This window comes from Mytilus galloprovincialis, chromosome 4, assembly GCF_965363235.1.
Source record: "Mytilus galloprovincialis chromosome 4, xbMytGall1.hap1.1, whole genome shotgun sequence".
Lineage (NCBI taxonomy): Eukaryota > Metazoa > Mollusca > Bivalvia > Mytilida > Mytilidae > Mytilus > Mytilus galloprovincialis.
Window position 1 is genome coordinate 13,069,290 of NC_134841.1, and position 19,591 is coordinate 13,088,880.

The 19,591-nt window shown below is 33.0% G+C and overlaps 1 protein-coding gene across 5 annotated transcripts in view; it reads left to right on the forward strand.

Moving 5' to 3' along the window:
* Nucleotides 1-12,077, forward strand: part of LOC143071392 (protein madd-4-like) — a 60,158-nt gene extending 48,081 nt beyond the window's left edge. For all 5 annotated transcript variants that reach the window (XM_076245650.1, XM_076245649.1, XM_076245652.1 and 2 more), the window contains 9 exons: nucleotides 1,443-1,554; nucleotides 2,822-2,952; nucleotides 3,312-3,416; nucleotides 4,360-4,489; nucleotides 6,513-6,723; nucleotides 7,217-8,020; nucleotides 8,761-8,949; nucleotides 9,516-9,663; nucleotides 10,934-12,077. In XM_076245650.1, coding sequence (XP_076101765.1) covers nucleotides 1,443-1,554; nucleotides 2,822-2,952; nucleotides 3,312-3,416; nucleotides 4,360-4,489; nucleotides 6,513-6,723; nucleotides 7,217-8,020; nucleotides 8,761-8,949; nucleotides 9,516-9,663; nucleotides 10,934-11,034 — 1,931 coding nt within the window. In that variant the 3' untranslated portion in view covers nucleotides 11,035-12,077. The remainder of the gene's footprint in view (nucleotides 1-1,442; nucleotides 1,555-2,821; nucleotides 2,953-3,311; nucleotides 3,417-4,359; nucleotides 4,490-6,512; nucleotides 6,724-7,216; nucleotides 8,021-8,760; nucleotides 8,950-9,515; nucleotides 9,664-10,933) is intronic.
* The last annotated feature ends 7,514 nt before the right edge of the window (nucleotides 12,078-19,591 follow it).

Genomic DNA, 19,591 nt, shown 5'->3' on the forward strand with positions numbered 1-19,591 from the left:
AAACCTCAAACACAAAGTACATAATCTAATGGCAAAGTCAAAACCTCAAACACAAAGTACATAATCTAATGGCAAAGTCAAAACCTCAAACACAAAGTACATATTCTAATGGCAAAGTCAAAACCTCAAACACAAAGTACATATTCTAATGGCAAAGTCAAAAGCTCAAACACATCAAATATAATTTTGTCTTTGGTATGTAAGAGTACGTCCATACAATGTGTCTGTAGATCATGTACATATTCATTTCGTTAATGTTTCCATTACGTTTTGTTATTACTGAATGCGGCTGGATTCACATAAAACATGAGATATCGTCAGGAATTTGTTTAGGATATTCTTGAAATAATTGTACTATATGAATCCAGTAAATAAAACCGAACTCAGTCACTTATAAGAGTTCATGTTTTGGTCTAGTATGATGGAGTAATTCACAAGGGTGGTTCATTCTCGAACAATTTACAATCAAGACCGCTTTCGTTACTCTATACGAAATTTTCCTTTCTATGATGACGATTTGCTGTTAAGCATCTTTAATGGGCCTTTGCTACCAGTATATTCGCTTTCCACAAGTTTTTAGTAGAATCTTATCGTACATGCTTTATTGGAGAACTTGAGTATTATTAATTCCAAACTTGATACGTGTGTGCTTTCTTACACTTTTAGTTCCATACTATATATTTTTTTAAATGTATGTTGAAGTACAACTGTTGATGTTGAGTTGATGGTAACACACTTTTAAAATAGTTGTATGATGTACAAACCAGTACTTTTGTATTTCATGGATTTGTTTTATACCAATTTAATATATATACAGTTAAGTCCTATAATCAAATCAATCCCTTCCTGTATGTATGCTAGGTCAATTCCTGATATGTTGTAACAGTTCATGTAACTGTCTCTATATAGTGGTGTCCATTTTCAGAATAGGGGTTGATTTGGCTATCTATTCATCCGCAAATACAAACACCGAAATACTGTTCAGTTGAGGCTTGTATAAAAGACGCTTCAAGATCTCATAGAGATCTGCATACGTTTTGATAAAATGATATATGGTCAATGGAGTGCTGCAAAATTGCTCTATAATAGTGTTTTTCTGACACCAAAACTGAAGGCTTAACTCAGAAATCTTATTGCTTCCCCAATGAAATAATAAAACAAGACATTAATTTTTGTTTATACGTTTTGCATAAAATGTGTGCAAGTTTTAACATTTTAAATGTATTAATGTCTTGAATATAGTTTGTAATCATTTTTCCATCATTAATTCAATAAAAGATCAAGGAATGGTTAATCCGTCCTCAAGATAATCGTCACTGACACATTCGACTGAAACATTGCATGCTATTTCTTTTAAGCTCTCGTAATATTTTACAATAACAACTCATAACGATAAAATGTGTACCATATAATTGTGAATTAATGATTTCTGTTTGTTGTAGATATCAAGTCTGACAAGTCTTTAATAACTGTTAACCAGAATGAGGTTCTATCAGGAGTTAATCTGGCATTAAAAAAGACAAATAATAGCAATGATCAACTAAAGACTCCAAAGTGAGTTGAACATATGCTATGATATTGCAAAAGAAATAGGTCACTAGGGCCAACAGGAACGGGTGCCATAAAACGCAAAACTCAAATGGTTAAGGTCCGTCGGTCAATCATTTTGGAAAACAAAATAAATGAGCTAAACCGTACTTGAAAATGATCATAAGAGTTGGTAAAACGTGTTTTCTAGCTCAAAGATTGGTGGTATTGAAAACTTTTACTGACCCTAGCTCTGTTGTTGTTTGGTTAGCACAAATATAATAGTACAAATGTCATGTAACATGGGGGAAAAATTAATTTGAAAGCTTTAAATATGTTTGTGTAAATTCGTTTTAAAAGCAAAATTGATTTCAGTATTATAATAATTTGTAAAGAAAGATTTAGCGTTGGGATAGAAAACGTAAAAACAGCTATCAAAACATTAAATAGATTAAAATAGAGAATGGAAATGGGGAAATTATCAAAGAAACAACAACCCGACCACAGAGTGAAAAACAGCCGATGACCACAAATTGGACTACAACACATTTATAATATTCCCTAACCAGAGTCGGACTTCAGCTAAACACTCTTAACAAAAGTTAGTTCAAGGAAAATGGACCTCAAACCAAACTCGTAAACATATAAATAAACTAGAATTATAAATAATACAAGACTTGCAAATGAATTTTAGAAGATAGTGTAGAAATCTGCAACATGATGCCGTTCTCAAATGAATCATATTCTAACTCAACTAACCACGTGCCAATGATTTAATCATTGATTTGTGAATGAAAGAATACATTCTGTCGAAAACATTCTATGCAGAAATATAAACACTTTTTGCTTCATTCATAAGCGCTTTATAAGATGGAAGATTGATTTGCTACGTCTTATTACGAACTGGCAGTCTATATAATAAATATTTGTGTTAAATTAAACATGAGGTTTGCTAGATCAGTATATAACATGATAAAACATATAGGTTCATTCTAACGATGTGATTGCTTTACTATTTGATATGTTTCGAGTCGCAAATTGAAAAAAAAGAATGAATAACTACATGTTTACATTGCTATTTGTAATTTTTGTAATTCAAAAATTTAAAATTGATTTCATAAACATTCGACCACTGTACGTAAATAGCTTTATGAAACCTGACCACAATACGTGTCTGCGAACGGTAATAAAATAAAATGATTTTGTTTGTCTTTTAGCTATTTCACATCTAGATGATGCATGGACATCATATTACTTAGTACTAAGGTTTTTAGCCATATTTATCTACTTATAGATTTGTAGTAACGGAATGGAGCCCATGCAGTGCTACATGTGAAAGTGGCAGTCGATGGAGACATGTTCGTTGCAAAGTGTATTTACCATTTCTTAAAAGTACAGTTGACCTCCCTGATAGTGATTGCTCTGGTATGTTGTACTACGAGTTTTTAATTGAAGAAGATGTGCTATGACTCAACAATTTGTACTTCCAGTATTTTACCAGTTGAAAATTTTAATACAATGAGTAATACACACATGAATTTTTCTTCATCAATCATATACTTTTCAAACACAAGTGTTTATATTAGCCACTTTACTAACAGTAGATATTAGACGATGTCAGATAAGTTAATTAATACGTCAAGTTAGCAAAAGGAACACACATTAATAAAATGTTACTGTAATGACAAGTTTTTTGTATGTTTGCTCGTATAGCATAATTACATCAATTACAAAACTGGTTTATTGTTTATGACTTCCTACTAAAATTATTCTTTTGTCTAAAGGTGAAAAACCAATTGCTACCGAAATTTGTTTCACAAAGCCCTGTTATGAGGACTACGAGTACAGGGCTCTTGGTATGACAGATTGCAGCAGAAGTTGTCTTGGAGGTAAACTATAGTGTGTGAAAGCCTTATTTTATTTTGCAATAATCATTTCACTTGCGTTCTGTTTTCCACCATTTACTCCAAAACACTGATATAATGAATTACATATCAACGCCATCTATATTTAACTGTAACACCTATGGATTGAGTACTTGATTCTTTTTATATTCGTTTCAATCAAATTCAGAAAGATTGGATGTTTTCTGCATAGTTTGAAGATAAGTATTATTGATACAGCTTTGTATTTGTTTCAATATTCAAATATAAAGGAAAAGAGTATTGGCGATTTGATAAAGATAATAGTAGTATACCGCTGTTTATAATCACAAATGAATTATTCGAAAACGAATTCGGGCTACAAACTAAAACCGACGAAACGCATAAACTATGAGAGGAAAACAATGGAACAACAGACACACTGGACTGCAAAAAAAAAAAAAAACAAACGCCAACATACACACAAACCGACTATATAATACAAGCAAATTCCTGACATTTAAGGAAGAATCAAAAAGTGTGTTGAACCTGGTTTTATGTTGAAATTACCGCTAACATACAACAATACGTGACAGGAATACAGTACAAACTCAATAGACGCAAAAACGCTCAGGACAAAGAGTACATACATACATGTAAATAATATCAAAATACAGTACAACATGTAAACCGTAGAAAAACAACGGACAAATTCCACGAATTAACGACAGCACACCTGGACACCACAAACCAAGTATAAACTGCGTATTACTTAAATGAAGCAACGCCACAAAAAGTGACATATTTGTTGTGAACTTTATATAATTAAAGTTAAATTTCTAAAAAATGAAATAGATTGGCTTTATTGATTGAGTTTGTAACGGTGTTATTTTATATTTTTTTAATCATCTAAAATGGAATTGTGTTTGTTTGTAAAAGTGCCGTTAGTAGGGTGCAATTTATATTCAAGGTGTCCAAGAGACAATAGTGAAATGTGTGCATAAACAAACAGGCAAAGTCGTTTCAAGTAAGAAATGTTTAGAAGCCCCTTCCATTCCAAGTGAAAGAAAAGTATGCAATGATAAAAATTGCCCACAGAGGTAAGAAATACATCGGTCATTCACCAGAAGTTTTTATTCATATAACAGTTCGTTTGTTTTTTGTTTTGTCACCTTTCACATTTTCAATTATATTCAAAATAAGCATGAGGTTACGATTTAAAAGAAAAACGTACTGTTGTTCAAACAGACGCCATTGTATAAGATATTGAAAACAACACGCTTAATAATTTGATGCGTCCGAAGCGCTTTTCTGGATATACCTTCATCAGGAACGCTCAAAGCCAAACATTTGAAATCTGAGGGACGTATAAGTACCGAAACGGTTGAAGAGCTATATATGATAAAAATTCCTAAAACAAATAGCCAAATTCAGCTAAGGTCAACTTTGCCTGAGGGAATTGAAACCTTAGTTTTGTTATATATTCAAAATTTATTATAAACGGACAAGTTTATAAAAATTTGTTATAAATCATGTCAGTACCGAAGAACTGACTACTGAGCTGATGATACCCTCGGGGACCGATAGTCCACCTGCAGAGGTATCGACCCAGTGATGTAAAAAATTGAAAACAACACGCTAAATAATTTAATGCGTCCGAATCGTTTTTCTAGATTTACCTTCATCAGGAAGAATATTGAATTGTGTACAATAACACGGGTTAAGTTTTATCTGATATGTATGCATAATACATCATAAAGCACTCGATACTATTGTACAATGCGATTATTATATAATTCTTCTAAAAATATAGTTGTTTGTATGGAAACTATAGCGTTGCCTTTGAAATATTTTTGGGGAAATTTAATTGACATTCCCTGTACTTTGAAAGAAAATTAAAAATGTAAAGAAAACTTCTATTCTAAGCAGTTATATATTGTACACATAACAGAAATATCGAATTCAAGAAAAACTCAAAATTAAGCACTAATAATCATATCCGTGAAAGGAAAATAACATATTTGTGAGACAATATCCTTTTTAAATGACTACAAAATTATTTCCTGTGTCAACAACATTTTTTCAACACATGCAGTTCAAAAATTACTTTTGACTTATCCCCCTTTTCTCATAAAAATGTATATAAATAAAGGCAACAGCAGTATAGGGAAAACGGTACTATTTATTCTGCCAAAGGCGACAATATTAACATTTTCTAAATTTACCACTTTTTAAGATAAAAACCTTGATAAAACACTTACATGTTGTGTTAGTACTTTATTATTCTGTTTTAAAAATTAAAGCCAAATATTATCATGACCAACTTCCAACGGAGCTTGTTTATGTTATCCATGCCCACCGTCATTTTTCACCAAATTTATGAAATTTTGGAAGTCTTTTCGAATAATTCTCGAGAAAATATTTCATTAGATTTCAAAATTTATATTGTAAATATGCACACAGTAGTTATTCATAGATAGATAAAAAAATATATTGTACCCTTACATCCAATCACAGCGCTTCTAATTTGACTTCCTTCACCTGCCTTGGGTACACAAAAGGCCAACCTAATGCTGGGAAAATTTAATACTACCGTTTTCCCTATACAGCTGTTCAAAAGTCATAAATCGATTGACAGAAAACAAATCCGGGTTACATACTAAAACCGAGGGAAACACATCAACTATAAGCAGTAAACAACAGGAACAACAGGGACACCGAAATGCAACCAAAAAAAAACGACAATGCAACATATATATAAACGATCTATTAGATAACAACTTCCACGTTCATGACTTGGTACGGGACCTTTGAAGAAACAAATGGTGGGTTGAACCTGGTTTTGTGGCTAGCCAAACGATATAAGTCGTCTAAGAAATAAATTCTTTATACAAAACTCATCAGAATTACACGCGAAAGTTACAACCTTGCTGTAATATCAATTACTTTTTATGAAACTACATTTCTGGAACAAATTTAAATTCATAATTGAGTTTTGACCAATAACTAACGGAAACAAACAAACCACACAGTAATTTTATTAAACAAAATTATTTACTGATAAGGGAAGGAATACAGTGTTGTGTAAAATTAGAGAATTATTTGATATGCATTTAATTAAAGGTGGAGAACAGGTGAATTTAATAAGTGCTCAGAATCATGTGGTGGTGGCTTAATGACGAGACCAGTGGATTGTATTCAGGAATTTGCAACCGGTCCCGATAGTATCTTACGTTTGCCTGATTTTATGTGTTCTGATGGTAAACCACAGACTGAGAGACGTTGCAATGTAATAGAATGTCCACCAATTTGGGGAATAGGAAACTGGTCAAAGGTATGAAATGTTGTATTGGTTTATACATGAATACTTTTATTAAGTTTAAAATACAAAAATACAACAGTCTAAAGAAAACAAGAAACGTGCAAACTATCTGACCGTTCAAATTGCTGATGCTTCACAGACATAAAAAATAAACAACAGTCTAAAGATTCCTGCAAAGATCTGGATGAAAGTTACATAAAAGAAATCGTATTAAAAATTAAAAAGACAAATATATTTTAGCATATCAAATGCTCATCTACAGTACGGTTGATATCCATTTTGTTTGATTCTTTAGTAAACTACCATTTATAAAATTATTACTTTTTATTTATCGACAGCACCATACAATCTCGGCTGTCTGGAATGGAGATTATCTTAAATGTTTTTTTTTTCCCACAGATATGCATTATAACTGTAAAACGAATAATTTTTATTTCAAATGTTCTGCAGAGTTATTGATATTATATACTTGTCGTTGACAAACGAAGTTTTATATTTTGTATAGTGTTCTGTTTCATGTGGAAGTGGATCTCGAACAAGAAATGTGTATTGTTCAAAGACTCTGGCTACAGGCCAGTTTATAAACACTACTGATTATTTTTGTAATGGATTACCTAAGCCAGACAATTATCTTGAATGCAAATTACCAGCTTGTCCTAAACCAATCATCAAGAAAACAGAGGCACATTTTTTCCAACTAAATAAATTACGAAAGGTGAAATTAAAAATAGGAATGCAAGGATCGCTTTTACCTGGAACAAGCCTCATAATTCATTGTCCTACAAAAGGTATGGATAAACGATCTATTACGTGGTATAAAGATGGAATGCCTCTTCCTATTGGTCGACGTGTCAGATTATCGAAGAAACGTTCTATCAAAATTAAAAAATCAAAAGGAGACTTAGATAATGGTCTTTATACTTGTAAAGCAGGTTCTTTACAAGCAAATTCATTTATTAAATTTATAACTGTATACGATATCTTCAAGGCAACAGTATTTAGAGAGAAATTTTTATCTCATTTATCTGAATCACGTCTGAGAGAAAATGCGTCTGCAATCGTATATAAGGACCCAATTGATAGAACTCATAAACTTTTACGTCTTGTGTATAGTAAATGGCAGAGTTGTTCGGTTTCCTGCGGCGGAGGCCTGCAGGCTAGAAATGTCAGTTGTGAGATTATAACTAAAGACTATTATGAAGAGTTTCCCATGAAGTCTTGTATTAAAGCAGGACACACACAACCTTCAGTTATTAGGAGCTGTAACATACAGCCATGTGTAGAATGGAAGACTGCTGAATGGGGTGAGGTATGTGATGGTTAAACTGTAAAGGTTTTTTTTTCAGTTTTCAATTCCTATTGATAAGATATATAGTATTGTTTGCAGAATGATTAAATAAGTTTGATATAGTATCGGTAGTTATCAATTGATGATAGCTTTAGGTAGGATTTGTGCATTATTTGTGAAGATCGCATACCAAGAGTCCTTGCTGCACTAATGACAAAGTATTCTCATCTTATATACATATTATCAAGCGTTTATTAATGATCATAATATTTCCCAACGTTATAGATGATTAGTGTATTAAAACACATTTTTAGACGTTGCTTAAGTTTTTGGTTTTTTTTTTGTGTATATTCGTATAACAGTATAACACACTCGTAATAGATTTGTTTTGGTAATTCCTTATAAGAAGACAATAACCCTCTCATTTGAAAATATGAAATTATAGTATTTAGCATATGTGTAAATTGTTAGTAGAGAAGTTTACAGTAGTAGACCGCTGTTCGAAACTCGTAAATCGATAGAAAAAAACCAAATCCGGGTTACAAACTAAAACTGAGGGAAACGCATTAAATATAAGAAAACAACGACACAACATTAAAATGTAACACACACAGAAACGAACTAAGCATTAGACAAATCCGATGAGAATAACAAATATAATATTAAAACTAAATACATGAATTTGGAATAGAAAAGTACCGTGACACGTCTTATAGTAATGTGAATTCACACTTATATACCGAGACGTTTTCTGTTTTCAGTGTTCAGACAGGCATTGTTTACGTAAGCACACCTCTGTACAGACCCGTAAAATACACTGTACTAATCCAATGGACGGATCTCATGTTAACGATAGTTTATGCAAAGAACTGTCAAAGAATCCAGTCGTGAAACAAGAATGTGTAAATGAGAATTGTACAACACGGTGGAATGTTTCTTCGTGGTCCGAGGTAATATAGTTACTAAAATATTAAGTAACATGATTTTGTATTCTGAAACATTATCCTGCAAGGAATTATGTATTGTTTGTTTTGAATTTTGATTGTTATATGCTCGTTTATTTATAAATTGTTTTCTTTGTATTATTTTAAATTGAATATAATGAATATAGATTTCCGGGCTAATCTGTGAAGGATAAAAGGTATAGCACAAACATGTAATATAGTGCTTGCTAGTGTTTTCTAATATACATGATGCCACGTTCGTCTCTACTGTTCTTTTAAAAAGCTAATCCTAATGTAGAGAGGATAAAACTTACATGCTTTGTAAGCGTTCTCGGAAAGATAAAAAAAAAAAAAAAACGCTTTTGAAATTCTAAATGAAGGATATTTACCAGTCCTCATAAAAAGTCGTGACAATCCTTCCGATTCCCGTTTATGACGGAATAACCATAGTGATTATATATTTAAAACTTCAGATAAAATAGTACTGAAGTGTGTGAAATAAATGCATTACACAATCAATTGTATTGTGTTTAGATTGTATTCCAGTTTATCATATTTATGTGTATTTTCAGTGTATGGGCGAATGCGAGAAGAAAGGTTCTGTTGTCCGTATGATAACCTGTATATGGACGAATTCTGGGTTGCCAGCTGGGCAATTTTGCAATCATCTACCTCAACCTAACACACGAAAGCCCTGTCAAATGCCAAAATGTAAACCGAGTAAGTACACCCGTACACTTTTAACCAATGGAAACGTTGCTACAGTAAATACGTCAAAATATAAAATACGTCGTACACTTTACTTCTTAATCAAAGTAAATGTAAACACCTTCTCCAAGACCTTTTAATGTTCAACAAATGTCAATGCACACATTTATTTTAAAGTTTGCAGCATCCTTAAAGAGACGTGGACATTACTGTTCGCACGAACAAGGCATATGTTGTACCTTGATTCCAAAAATACATGTACAAGTGTAGCAAAATTGACCTTTGGTTATCTTTGAAGCTATGATATAGTAATTATTTTGCAAAATGTACTGAAACTTTGGTAAATCAATGGAACTTTGTTTTACCAAATCATACGAACTACAAATACAAAACTGCTTATTTTGAGTATCTATCTTTTCCCCCTCGAATTTCTTAAAGGATATTATTTCCAATATAGACCTTACGTATATGAAATATAAAATATAGATACATTTATCGATCTTAGATGACTTTTATCTATCTTTGAAAATCAATAACTTATCCTTTCATTGTGTTTTTATTAACATAGATGAGTTTTCAAGGATAACAATGTTGATACTGTTGCGAGTTGACAAATCAAACTCAAAATTAAAAACTCACCAAAGATACCAAGTTTTATGATTTAGTACGTCAAAAGCGTGTTTCAATTTCATTAGACAAATCAATGGCGCTCGGAAATTCTAATTGTCGTAACCGCAATATCATTTATACTTACTTCTGAAACACAATAGGTGCTATATGTAGAGAAAAAAGCTTTCTTAGATACCAGGCTTGTATATTTGTACACCAGACGCGCACGTCTTTCAGGCACAAAAAAAACTTATAGTTTTCCAATAATTCAACCTTTAAAAAAACTATATTATTTGTCAACACCTATGAATACGCCATACGATGTGTAGAACATAAGTCAGACACAGAACAATTAGTATTTTAATTTGATCCATGACTTTATGACCGAATACAACACATTACAATTATTAAAGAATTTATGACGTAGTTATAGTTCGACAAGAACAGTTCTTCATCTGCCTTGTAGTGTATATGAGAATAGTTTTACATCCAATTAGTGGAACTCGGAACTTGTTTCGGAAAATGTCATAATTTTATGTAAATGGTAATTATATTTAAATGACTTAAATGATTACATTGAATAGGGGCGAAAGATACCAAAGGGACAGTCAAACTCATAGATCGAAATTAAACTGACAATGTCATAACTGTGTTCATCATTTTTCTTTTACAGAATGTACCGATTACTCGACGTATTGTAGTATGGCCAAATTAATGAATCTGTGCAGATACAAAAGTTTCAAGAGAAAGTGTTGCTTAACTTGTGTTGCATAACCATAATATTGTACATAAAATGTTATAAACTTTAATTGTTTCTGTACTTTTTGTGTATTTTTTACATATACTTATGTAAACGTTCATGAATGTAAATATTGAAAAGATGAAATACGAACTGTATATTTCCATTGAGATTATGTATATGTATTTTTATACTTGTCAATTAGTTGGGTTCAAAAAGGGAAGCAGTAAATGTCTAATAGAATCACATTAGTTCATCACCAGTTTTTCTTGTTGTTCATTCGTACATTGTGTTGTAGATTGTTAATTTCCCCTCTTGATATCTTACTCATCTTCTAAAACACGGACACAAAAAAAGGTAATTAAAATGTAAAGTCACAAAAATACTGAATTCTGAGGAAAATTGAAAAAGGAAAAGTTCCTAACCAATGGCAATATAAAAAAGCTCTAATACATCAAACGAATGGATAACAACTGTCCTATCCCTTGCTTGGTACAGACATTTTCATTTGTAGAAAATGGTGGATTAAACCTGGTTTTAAAGCTCACACCCATGTGTTTTTCAATTCGTTTTTCAGTAGGGAAAATACATGATTAGGAATTTATTTGTTCGGCTTATTTTGATTGATGCTCAGTTCAATTCTTCATAATATTTTTCTGGTAAATTGGTTTTCGAGGTGAGGATTGTTAACTTAATTAAACTGGTTATCATCTGAAAGTAATTGAATTTTATTGAACAAACCAATTTTTAATTGCGTTTTTATATTCTATATATTCCTTTATATTAAGAGTCAAAAGGATTTTATCTAAAGAAGAGATGGCTGGTGTAATTGGTATGGGGTCACCCTTAGGGTTATGTAGAACAGGACTTTAATTTGTATCTTTTGTTGCTTATCTATCCTACTGTTACTTACATGTACTAAACACAGTTTGCTTATACTGAAATAAATGCAAATTTATTCCCATAGAAAAGAACATGTTGTATGAGAAAAGAAATGTCCAAAGTGTATGCACAACAGGTGCAGAAAAGACAGCTTGTCATTGGTGTATTGTGATAAAATAATAATTCAACAAACGTTTCCCTGATGTGTTTATAGTCATTAAAAGTACGAAGATGCAGATACTTCCGAATCTGTAGTCGTTGTATAAAAAATAAAATTGTTGGGACTTTGTTTGCAGTTTTCTTAAAACCATGAATATTAAATAGACATTATTTTTATTTTTTTTTGCTGTTTTTCTTATTTACGAAAGAGATATATTTTATTTCTAAATTGACGATTCAAATATTGCAATTCTATATAGTAAAATTCAAGCATCGCCTGCATATGGAGGACATATCTCCCGCTTGATACGGTATTCCAGGGCTTTCCTTGAAGGAGGGAAGCTGCTCACAAGGAAGCTTTGAACCCTAGTATTCCAAGTGACGAAGATGAAATCGTAACTTTACGGATGCCATTACGAGTGCGTTGACTGTTTCTCAGATGATGCTTTCATCGCCGTAAAACCAATGCCGTCCTCCTTTTCTCCCGAATGTGATCTACCGAATAAGACTTATCACAAGGGTGTGTACTTACATTAGCAACACGACGGTAAATTTAATTGAACTCAATTACTTCAGGTTTTTGGTGGGGTTCTTCTTGCTCAGTTGTTAGTTTTCTCTATTGTGTTTTGAATACTTATGTTTGTTGTTTTGGTCTTTTTGCCATGGTGTTGTCAGTTAATTTTCGACTTAGAAAAAAGTTTTAATAACAAAAATACCGAACTCAGGGGGGGGAATTTAAAATTGAAAGTCCCTAAACAAATGAAAAATCAAAAGCTCAAACACATTTAACAATTGGATAGCAACTGTCATATTCCTGACTTCGTACAGCCCTTTACTCATGGAAACAATTGTGGATTGAACCTGGTTTTATAGCTATATACATCTCTAATTTGTACAATTATGAATGTCCTTGTGGTATCGTAAGGTTTTGCCTCTATTTTTCAAGATGTTCGATTCGATATTTGTGATACATTTAATCCGTTACCCATATGCTCAGATGACAGGAAAAATACATCAAATCTTTAAAAAAGCATTCTCACTTAAATTCATCTTGGCGGTCAATCTGATTGACGATATCTTTTATTAAATTATAACCTAGTAAATAACTATTAGCATGTCGTAATGTTCCATGTTATTCCTCATTTGTGTATTTCTCTGTCCAAAATGTTCTTCCATTTATTTGTATTATAGTCCTGTTATAATATGTATAAAGCGTACTGGGGTATATCAAAATCGGCCTGTTAATCGCTTTGATGATATGCAACATCTTTAGTTTAATTGAGGCAAATCCCAAACGTCTATGTTGCTTACTATTTGAATGTTGTTTCTGAAATATGATGTAAAAACGAAATTGACGCTAATTTGGGTTACATTGTTTGTAACAAGATAATAGTTAGTTATAATAAAATAAAAATCAATAGTTGAATGATGTAATTTTACTATCATTGCATTCCTTACCATTTAATGAAGTAAGCTGAAATAAACACTGTATATTTCGGTATATCGGAGCGTATTGTTTTGATTTTTAATCCTTATTTCTGAACGCGTTTCAAAATCATAAAATGTATGAAGAGGTGAACACAATAAATACATATGACTACTGGGAACTCAATAAATAGCCAACGAAGACAACTTTGACTGAGGGGTTCAGGACCTTAGTTTCTTAATGATTCCTTGATTCATCAACAGAGAATATAATATCAATGAATGAATATTCTTTAATATAAATAATATGAAATGGCGTTAACTATAATAAAGATCATAAACTGGAACGAAACATTAAGAGAGCAAATCAAAATAACCGTTTGTAATTCTGTAGTTTGAAAATAATTCTTTGGAACTACAATTTTCAACGTTTTTAAAACCATAAAATGTAAAGCTACTAGGATGAATAAATAGGTGAACACGTAAAGAGCACGGTCGAGACATAAATATATATCAGGAAAAGACAATTGAGTGTTGAGTGTTGATCGTTAGTTTCTTGATAATGTCTTAATTTGTCAACAGAAAATTTAATAGAAAACGAATATTATAAATAACAGTAATAATAAATATTTTTTCAATGACGCACCAAACTCCAAAACATATAAATGGACTAAAATTTAAAAAAAACAATCAAGACTAACAAAGGCCATAAGCTCCTGACTTGGGACAGGCGCCAAAATGCGGCGGGGTAAAAGATGTCCGAGGCCGATTTCAGAATAGGTAACAAAACAAAACTAAGCAAAATGATAATGAGGCATAAATTAACAAGGTACTACTACTACTACCAGTTACTGACATGCCAGCTACATTTTACGGATGCCATCACGAGTTGGTTTACCGTTATGGAATAACCGTTTCACAGATGATATTGGATATGTTTCTTACGTCGGGACTACAATCCTGTTCCCTTTGTACGAATATGACCTACCGAACTAGACTATTTACCGGGTTTGTTATAACATGAGCAACACGACGGGTGCCACATTTGAGCAGGATCTGCTTACCACCCTTCAAGAGCACCTGATGTCACCCCAGTTTTTAGTGGGATGCATGTTGCTTCGTCTTTAGGTTTCTATGTTGTGTCTTGTTTACTATGATTTGTCTGTTTGACTTTTTCCTTTTTAGCCATGGCTATGTCACTTTATTTTCGATCTATGATTAGGAATGTCCTTCTGGTATCTTTCGCCCCTTTTCTACAGACCTCAATTAAACTGATTGAAAAATTATGTCTTTATCATATGCTGAATCAAGGACAATCCCACCCGTATCATGCCATGAACAGGTTTTACAACACATGTGTTTATTTCAGATGCAAAGATCTTATGAGTGAATCAATATTAATTCCGAAATATGCCAAATTTAATGATCGGACAACAGTATCGGAACGATATACCTTCTGCATAATCAGATAAAAGAAGATTTGGTATGAGTGCCAAAAGCAAATCTCCATCCATGTCACAATTTGCAAAGTAAACCTTAATAATGTTTAAAGATTTAGTTACCTTTTGAGGTGAATGTAGGTGTTTGTGCTTTATTTACGAATTATGTCTTTGTATCTTTGATAAAATTTAATTGATGTTTTGTCAAGTTTGTGATATCGAAAACCCTTGTAATGATATTTCAGTAATACGGATATTTCTTTCTTTAAAATTACGTTGTTACAAACACAAACGCTTTGAAAAGGTTTAGATATATAGACACCATACGATGCGGTCAAAGTGAAGACTCCATCTAAAAACTGATAAATAACTCTAGGGCCACACCAATTTAATTTCTTGTTCTACGGAATTTTGGACTCGAAAAATTGGGGCGAGCGAGCGATTTGAAAATTTTAATAAAAAAAAATATCTAATTTGCAATTTTTTTAGTCGAAGCTTGAAAAGTAAAGGCGAGCGATTTTAATTTTTTTTGTAAACATAAAATAGTAGGTTATGACAATATTAAAACTTGATTTATCACTTGTATACTTTGACATTTCTTTAATCTATGAAGGTTTTTTTCCCTGATCACCAAGAAATAATTGAATAATTAAATTTGGTCTATTAGGTGCATGTATGTGTGATTGAAAATGAGACAATTCTCCATCCAAGTCATAATAAGGTTGGGAACAACTTCCGAATGTTATAAATATCCCTTTTATGGGGGATCAATATAAGTTATAATAATTTTTTTTATAAAAAAAACACTTTTTAGTACAAAAAGGCTCATATTTTCCCAAAGTACTATATATCTATCTGGTATTAAACGGTTAAAACATGTCCAAGAATTTTTTAATATTCCTGGACTTTAACCATGTTAACACATTTACTTTAACAGTTTAATATTATTCAAAATAAGTCGACCCCTCTTTTAGAAAAGTTGTTTAAAATATGATGTATTTCCCCTCTTTTTGAGTAAACAAATTCTAAGTTTTCAAAGGTTTTGTATAGTAGCACAATACAAATCCTTGGTTTTTCTATTATATTTTCTACAACAGTAAAATGAACCCTTGTCTGAGGGAGGGTTGTTCCCACCCAGATAATAACAAACACTGGTCAAAGTACGGCCTTTTACACAGGGCTTTGATCCAGACCAAACAGCAAGCTATGAGAGACCCTAAAATTGTTAGTGTACACAATTCGAACAGGAAAACCAACGATCTAATTTATATATACAAACGGATAAATATCAATGAACCACATCAACAAACGATAACTGATGAACGATAGGCCCCTGCATCAATCAGGACAGGTGCATAAACATGCAGCGGCTATGAATAGTTTTGTTTCGCCATCATACAATATAATTACAGTTGAAGTTCTTTGTACTTTATTCTAACAACGAACATTTTTTGATAGGGAATATAAATGTAACCGGAGGTGTTTTTACGTTGTGTATTTTCTGTGTCAACTTTTGACATATTTTACCCCAGACCGTGTAAAAAGTACGTATCGGAATCCTGATTCTCTGATCCTTCATATTTGGCTTTGCAAAACTTAACACTAGCAAGTTTTCATAGTTTATTAGAAAATTACATAATTCAACAAATATCAACAATTTGTAAAGATAAAAACACGAAACATGAATAGGAAAAGCAAGTTAAAATTCACCTAAATGTGACATAGCTTAATTTGTCATTTTAACCTTTGTCTAGATGCATTATAATTTTAGACACAATAGCGACATTGTGTCTAGATGCATTGAAATGCATAACACCTTTCGTGTAGACAACACCTTTTGTGTACACAGTGAGCAAGGCCTGTGCAAGACCAGTTAGTCAGCGAAGTCTGTGCTAGACCTTTCGTGAAGACTGTGACTGAGGTCTGTGGTAGACCTTTCGTGTAGACGGTGACTGAGGTCTGTGCAAGACCAGTAAGCTCTTAAATAAAAGCTAAAATGAGAGGTCTCATTCAAGGGTTGTGCAGCTTACTATGTGTTGTGGCAGTGAATTCCAGATTCTGATGGTATCTGGGAAAAACGAGTGACGATATACTTGAGTCCTGGCATAAGGAACGAGGAATCGTTCATTGTGTCCTCTTACTGTAATTTATGTTGTTGGTACTGCAATCAGTTCATGTACTACTCTGTAGAACATGATGACCTTACATTGAGCTCTTCTTTCCTGTATTGTCTTCCAGTTTAGTGCCTGTAGCATTGATGTTGCGCTACTTGTTCTTCTGTAGTCATTAAGAACAAATCGTGCGCATCGGCGTTGTATAGCTTCTAATTTGTTTATGTTGTCCTTATATATAATAAGTAGATGGATCACAGATGGTGCTAGAGTATTCCATGAGTGGTCTTACAAGCGTTTGATAACATAATGCTTTTGTTTTACTAGGACAGCATTTGATGTTCCTTTGAAGAAGAGCTCGGTTGGAGTTAGCTTTCTTTGCGATGTTGTCAATGTGTTTGTTCCAAATCAATGTTTTGTGTATAGAGGCGCCAAGATATTTCGCAGAGTCAACCTGGCCTTGGATGTTATAATTTGCCTTTACTATTTTCTGCTTTGTTGTTACTCTGAGGAGTTGGCATTTTTGGGGGTGGAATTCCATCTGCCAGTCTGCCTCCCATTGTTGAAGTCTATCCAGGTCGTTTTGGAGGGTGTTCACATCCGTTTCGGTTCTTATCTGTCGGTAGAGAACGCAGTCGTCCGCGAAAAGTCTAACATTTGAAGATGACACATACTCTGGGAGGTCATTTATAAAGATAAGAAACATAAGCGGACCAAGCACACTACCTTGTGGGACTCCAGACTGCACTGGTAAGGTTTCTGACGATTCTCCTTCCAGGAGTACACATTGCTGTCTGTCCTCGAGAAAGTTTCTCAGCCATTTTAATGTTGTTCCTCTAATACCATAATGGTCGATCTTGTATAGTAGTCGTTCATGTGGGACTCTGTCAAAGGCCTTTGAAAAGTCTAAGAGAATTAGATCTACTTGCTCTTTATTGTCGATGTTTTTTGCTATGTTTTGCATCGTGAGGATGAGTTGGGATTCACACGACCGTTCTTTTCTAAAACCATGTTGAGCATCGGTCAGGATGGAGTGGTTTTCAAGGTGTTTGATGATATTGGTACATATGATATGCTCCAATAGTTTACATAGTATTGCAGTTAGCGAGACAGATCGGTAGTATGATGCTTGGCTACGGTCCCCTTTCTTAAATATTGGTACTACATTTGCATTTTTCCAGTCAGATGGTAATGTGCCTTGGTCTACTGAAGCTTGGAAAAAGGTGGTAAGTATTTGCGATATTTCAGGAGCTATTGATTTCAATAATCTTGTAGAAATTTCATCTGGCCCTGATGCTTTCTGTATGTTGAGATTTGATAGTAGTTTATGTATTCCGTTTTCTCCAATAGTGATGTTTTCCGTGTGTGGGTACGGGTTCGTTTTCATTTTCTCCATGGTTGTCTTGTTTTCATTGCTGTTAAATACTGAAGAGAACTGATTGTTGAGTATATTTGCCTTCATTTTGTTATCCGAATATGTGAGGCCATCTGTGTTTCGAAGTGGTCCAACTCCTCCATTTTCGCATCTTTAATTCTTGATGAAACTCCAGAACTTCTTAGGATTGGATTTCTGCTCTGGGCTTATGATGTCATGGATGTATGTAGAATATGCTTTCTTACATTCTTATTTACAGTGTGGTGGGGTGCTATAGGTTTAAAATCGTTATATACAGGTTCGACTGTGATTTTAAAAACAAATGTTGATATTTTTTATAATATTTAAAAAAAAACGGTGCGGGAATGGACATGCTTACATTTCCGGATGCGGGAAGAGGGAATATAAAAAAAAATAAAAAATCGGTTTTGAAAGAAATAGGTGCGGGCGGATCCGTCGAACAAGGAATTAAATTGCTGTGGCCAAGGAAACGAAATCTGTGGTACACTAGTTCGAGAACTTAGACCACTCGGTCACAAAACCAAAAGAGGGAAGAAAACAAAAAATCTTAGAAATTATTAAAAGTGGAAGAAACACAAACAAAATCCACGGTATACAGATGACTGAAAACCAGCGACGTACAGCTGTTTAAAATTCATGACATGAAAAATACCTAAGATTTAACCCACCTTTAACTGAAAATGTCTAAAGTTTGCTCCTCAGACGACTTAGGTCATCCACGCCTAGGGCAGGAAACCCTTAATAAAGAGGGACGAAAGCTACCAGAAGGACAGTTAAACTCATAGATCGAAAATAAACTGACAACGACATGACTAAAAAAGAAAACGACAAACAGTCAAATAATAGAACACAATACACACCAAAGAAAACAAAACACAAAGCAGCATGAAACCCCCAAAAAACTTTGGGTGATCTCAGATCCTGCTCCACATCTGACACCCGTCATGTTGCTCAAGTTATGACAAAACCGGTAAATTTGGTAGTTCATATCAGTAATTTTTTCGTCGTTTATGATTGAATTGTCTTTTAATCTATCCACCTCGTTAACAATCAATTATATATCGCTGCAAATAATAACAACAAAAACAATTTCAAATCGCTACCTATTTTTTTGTCAGATATCATGACACAATATATCATGCGGTTTTATTGTTTCCACATATTTGAAAGGAATAACACG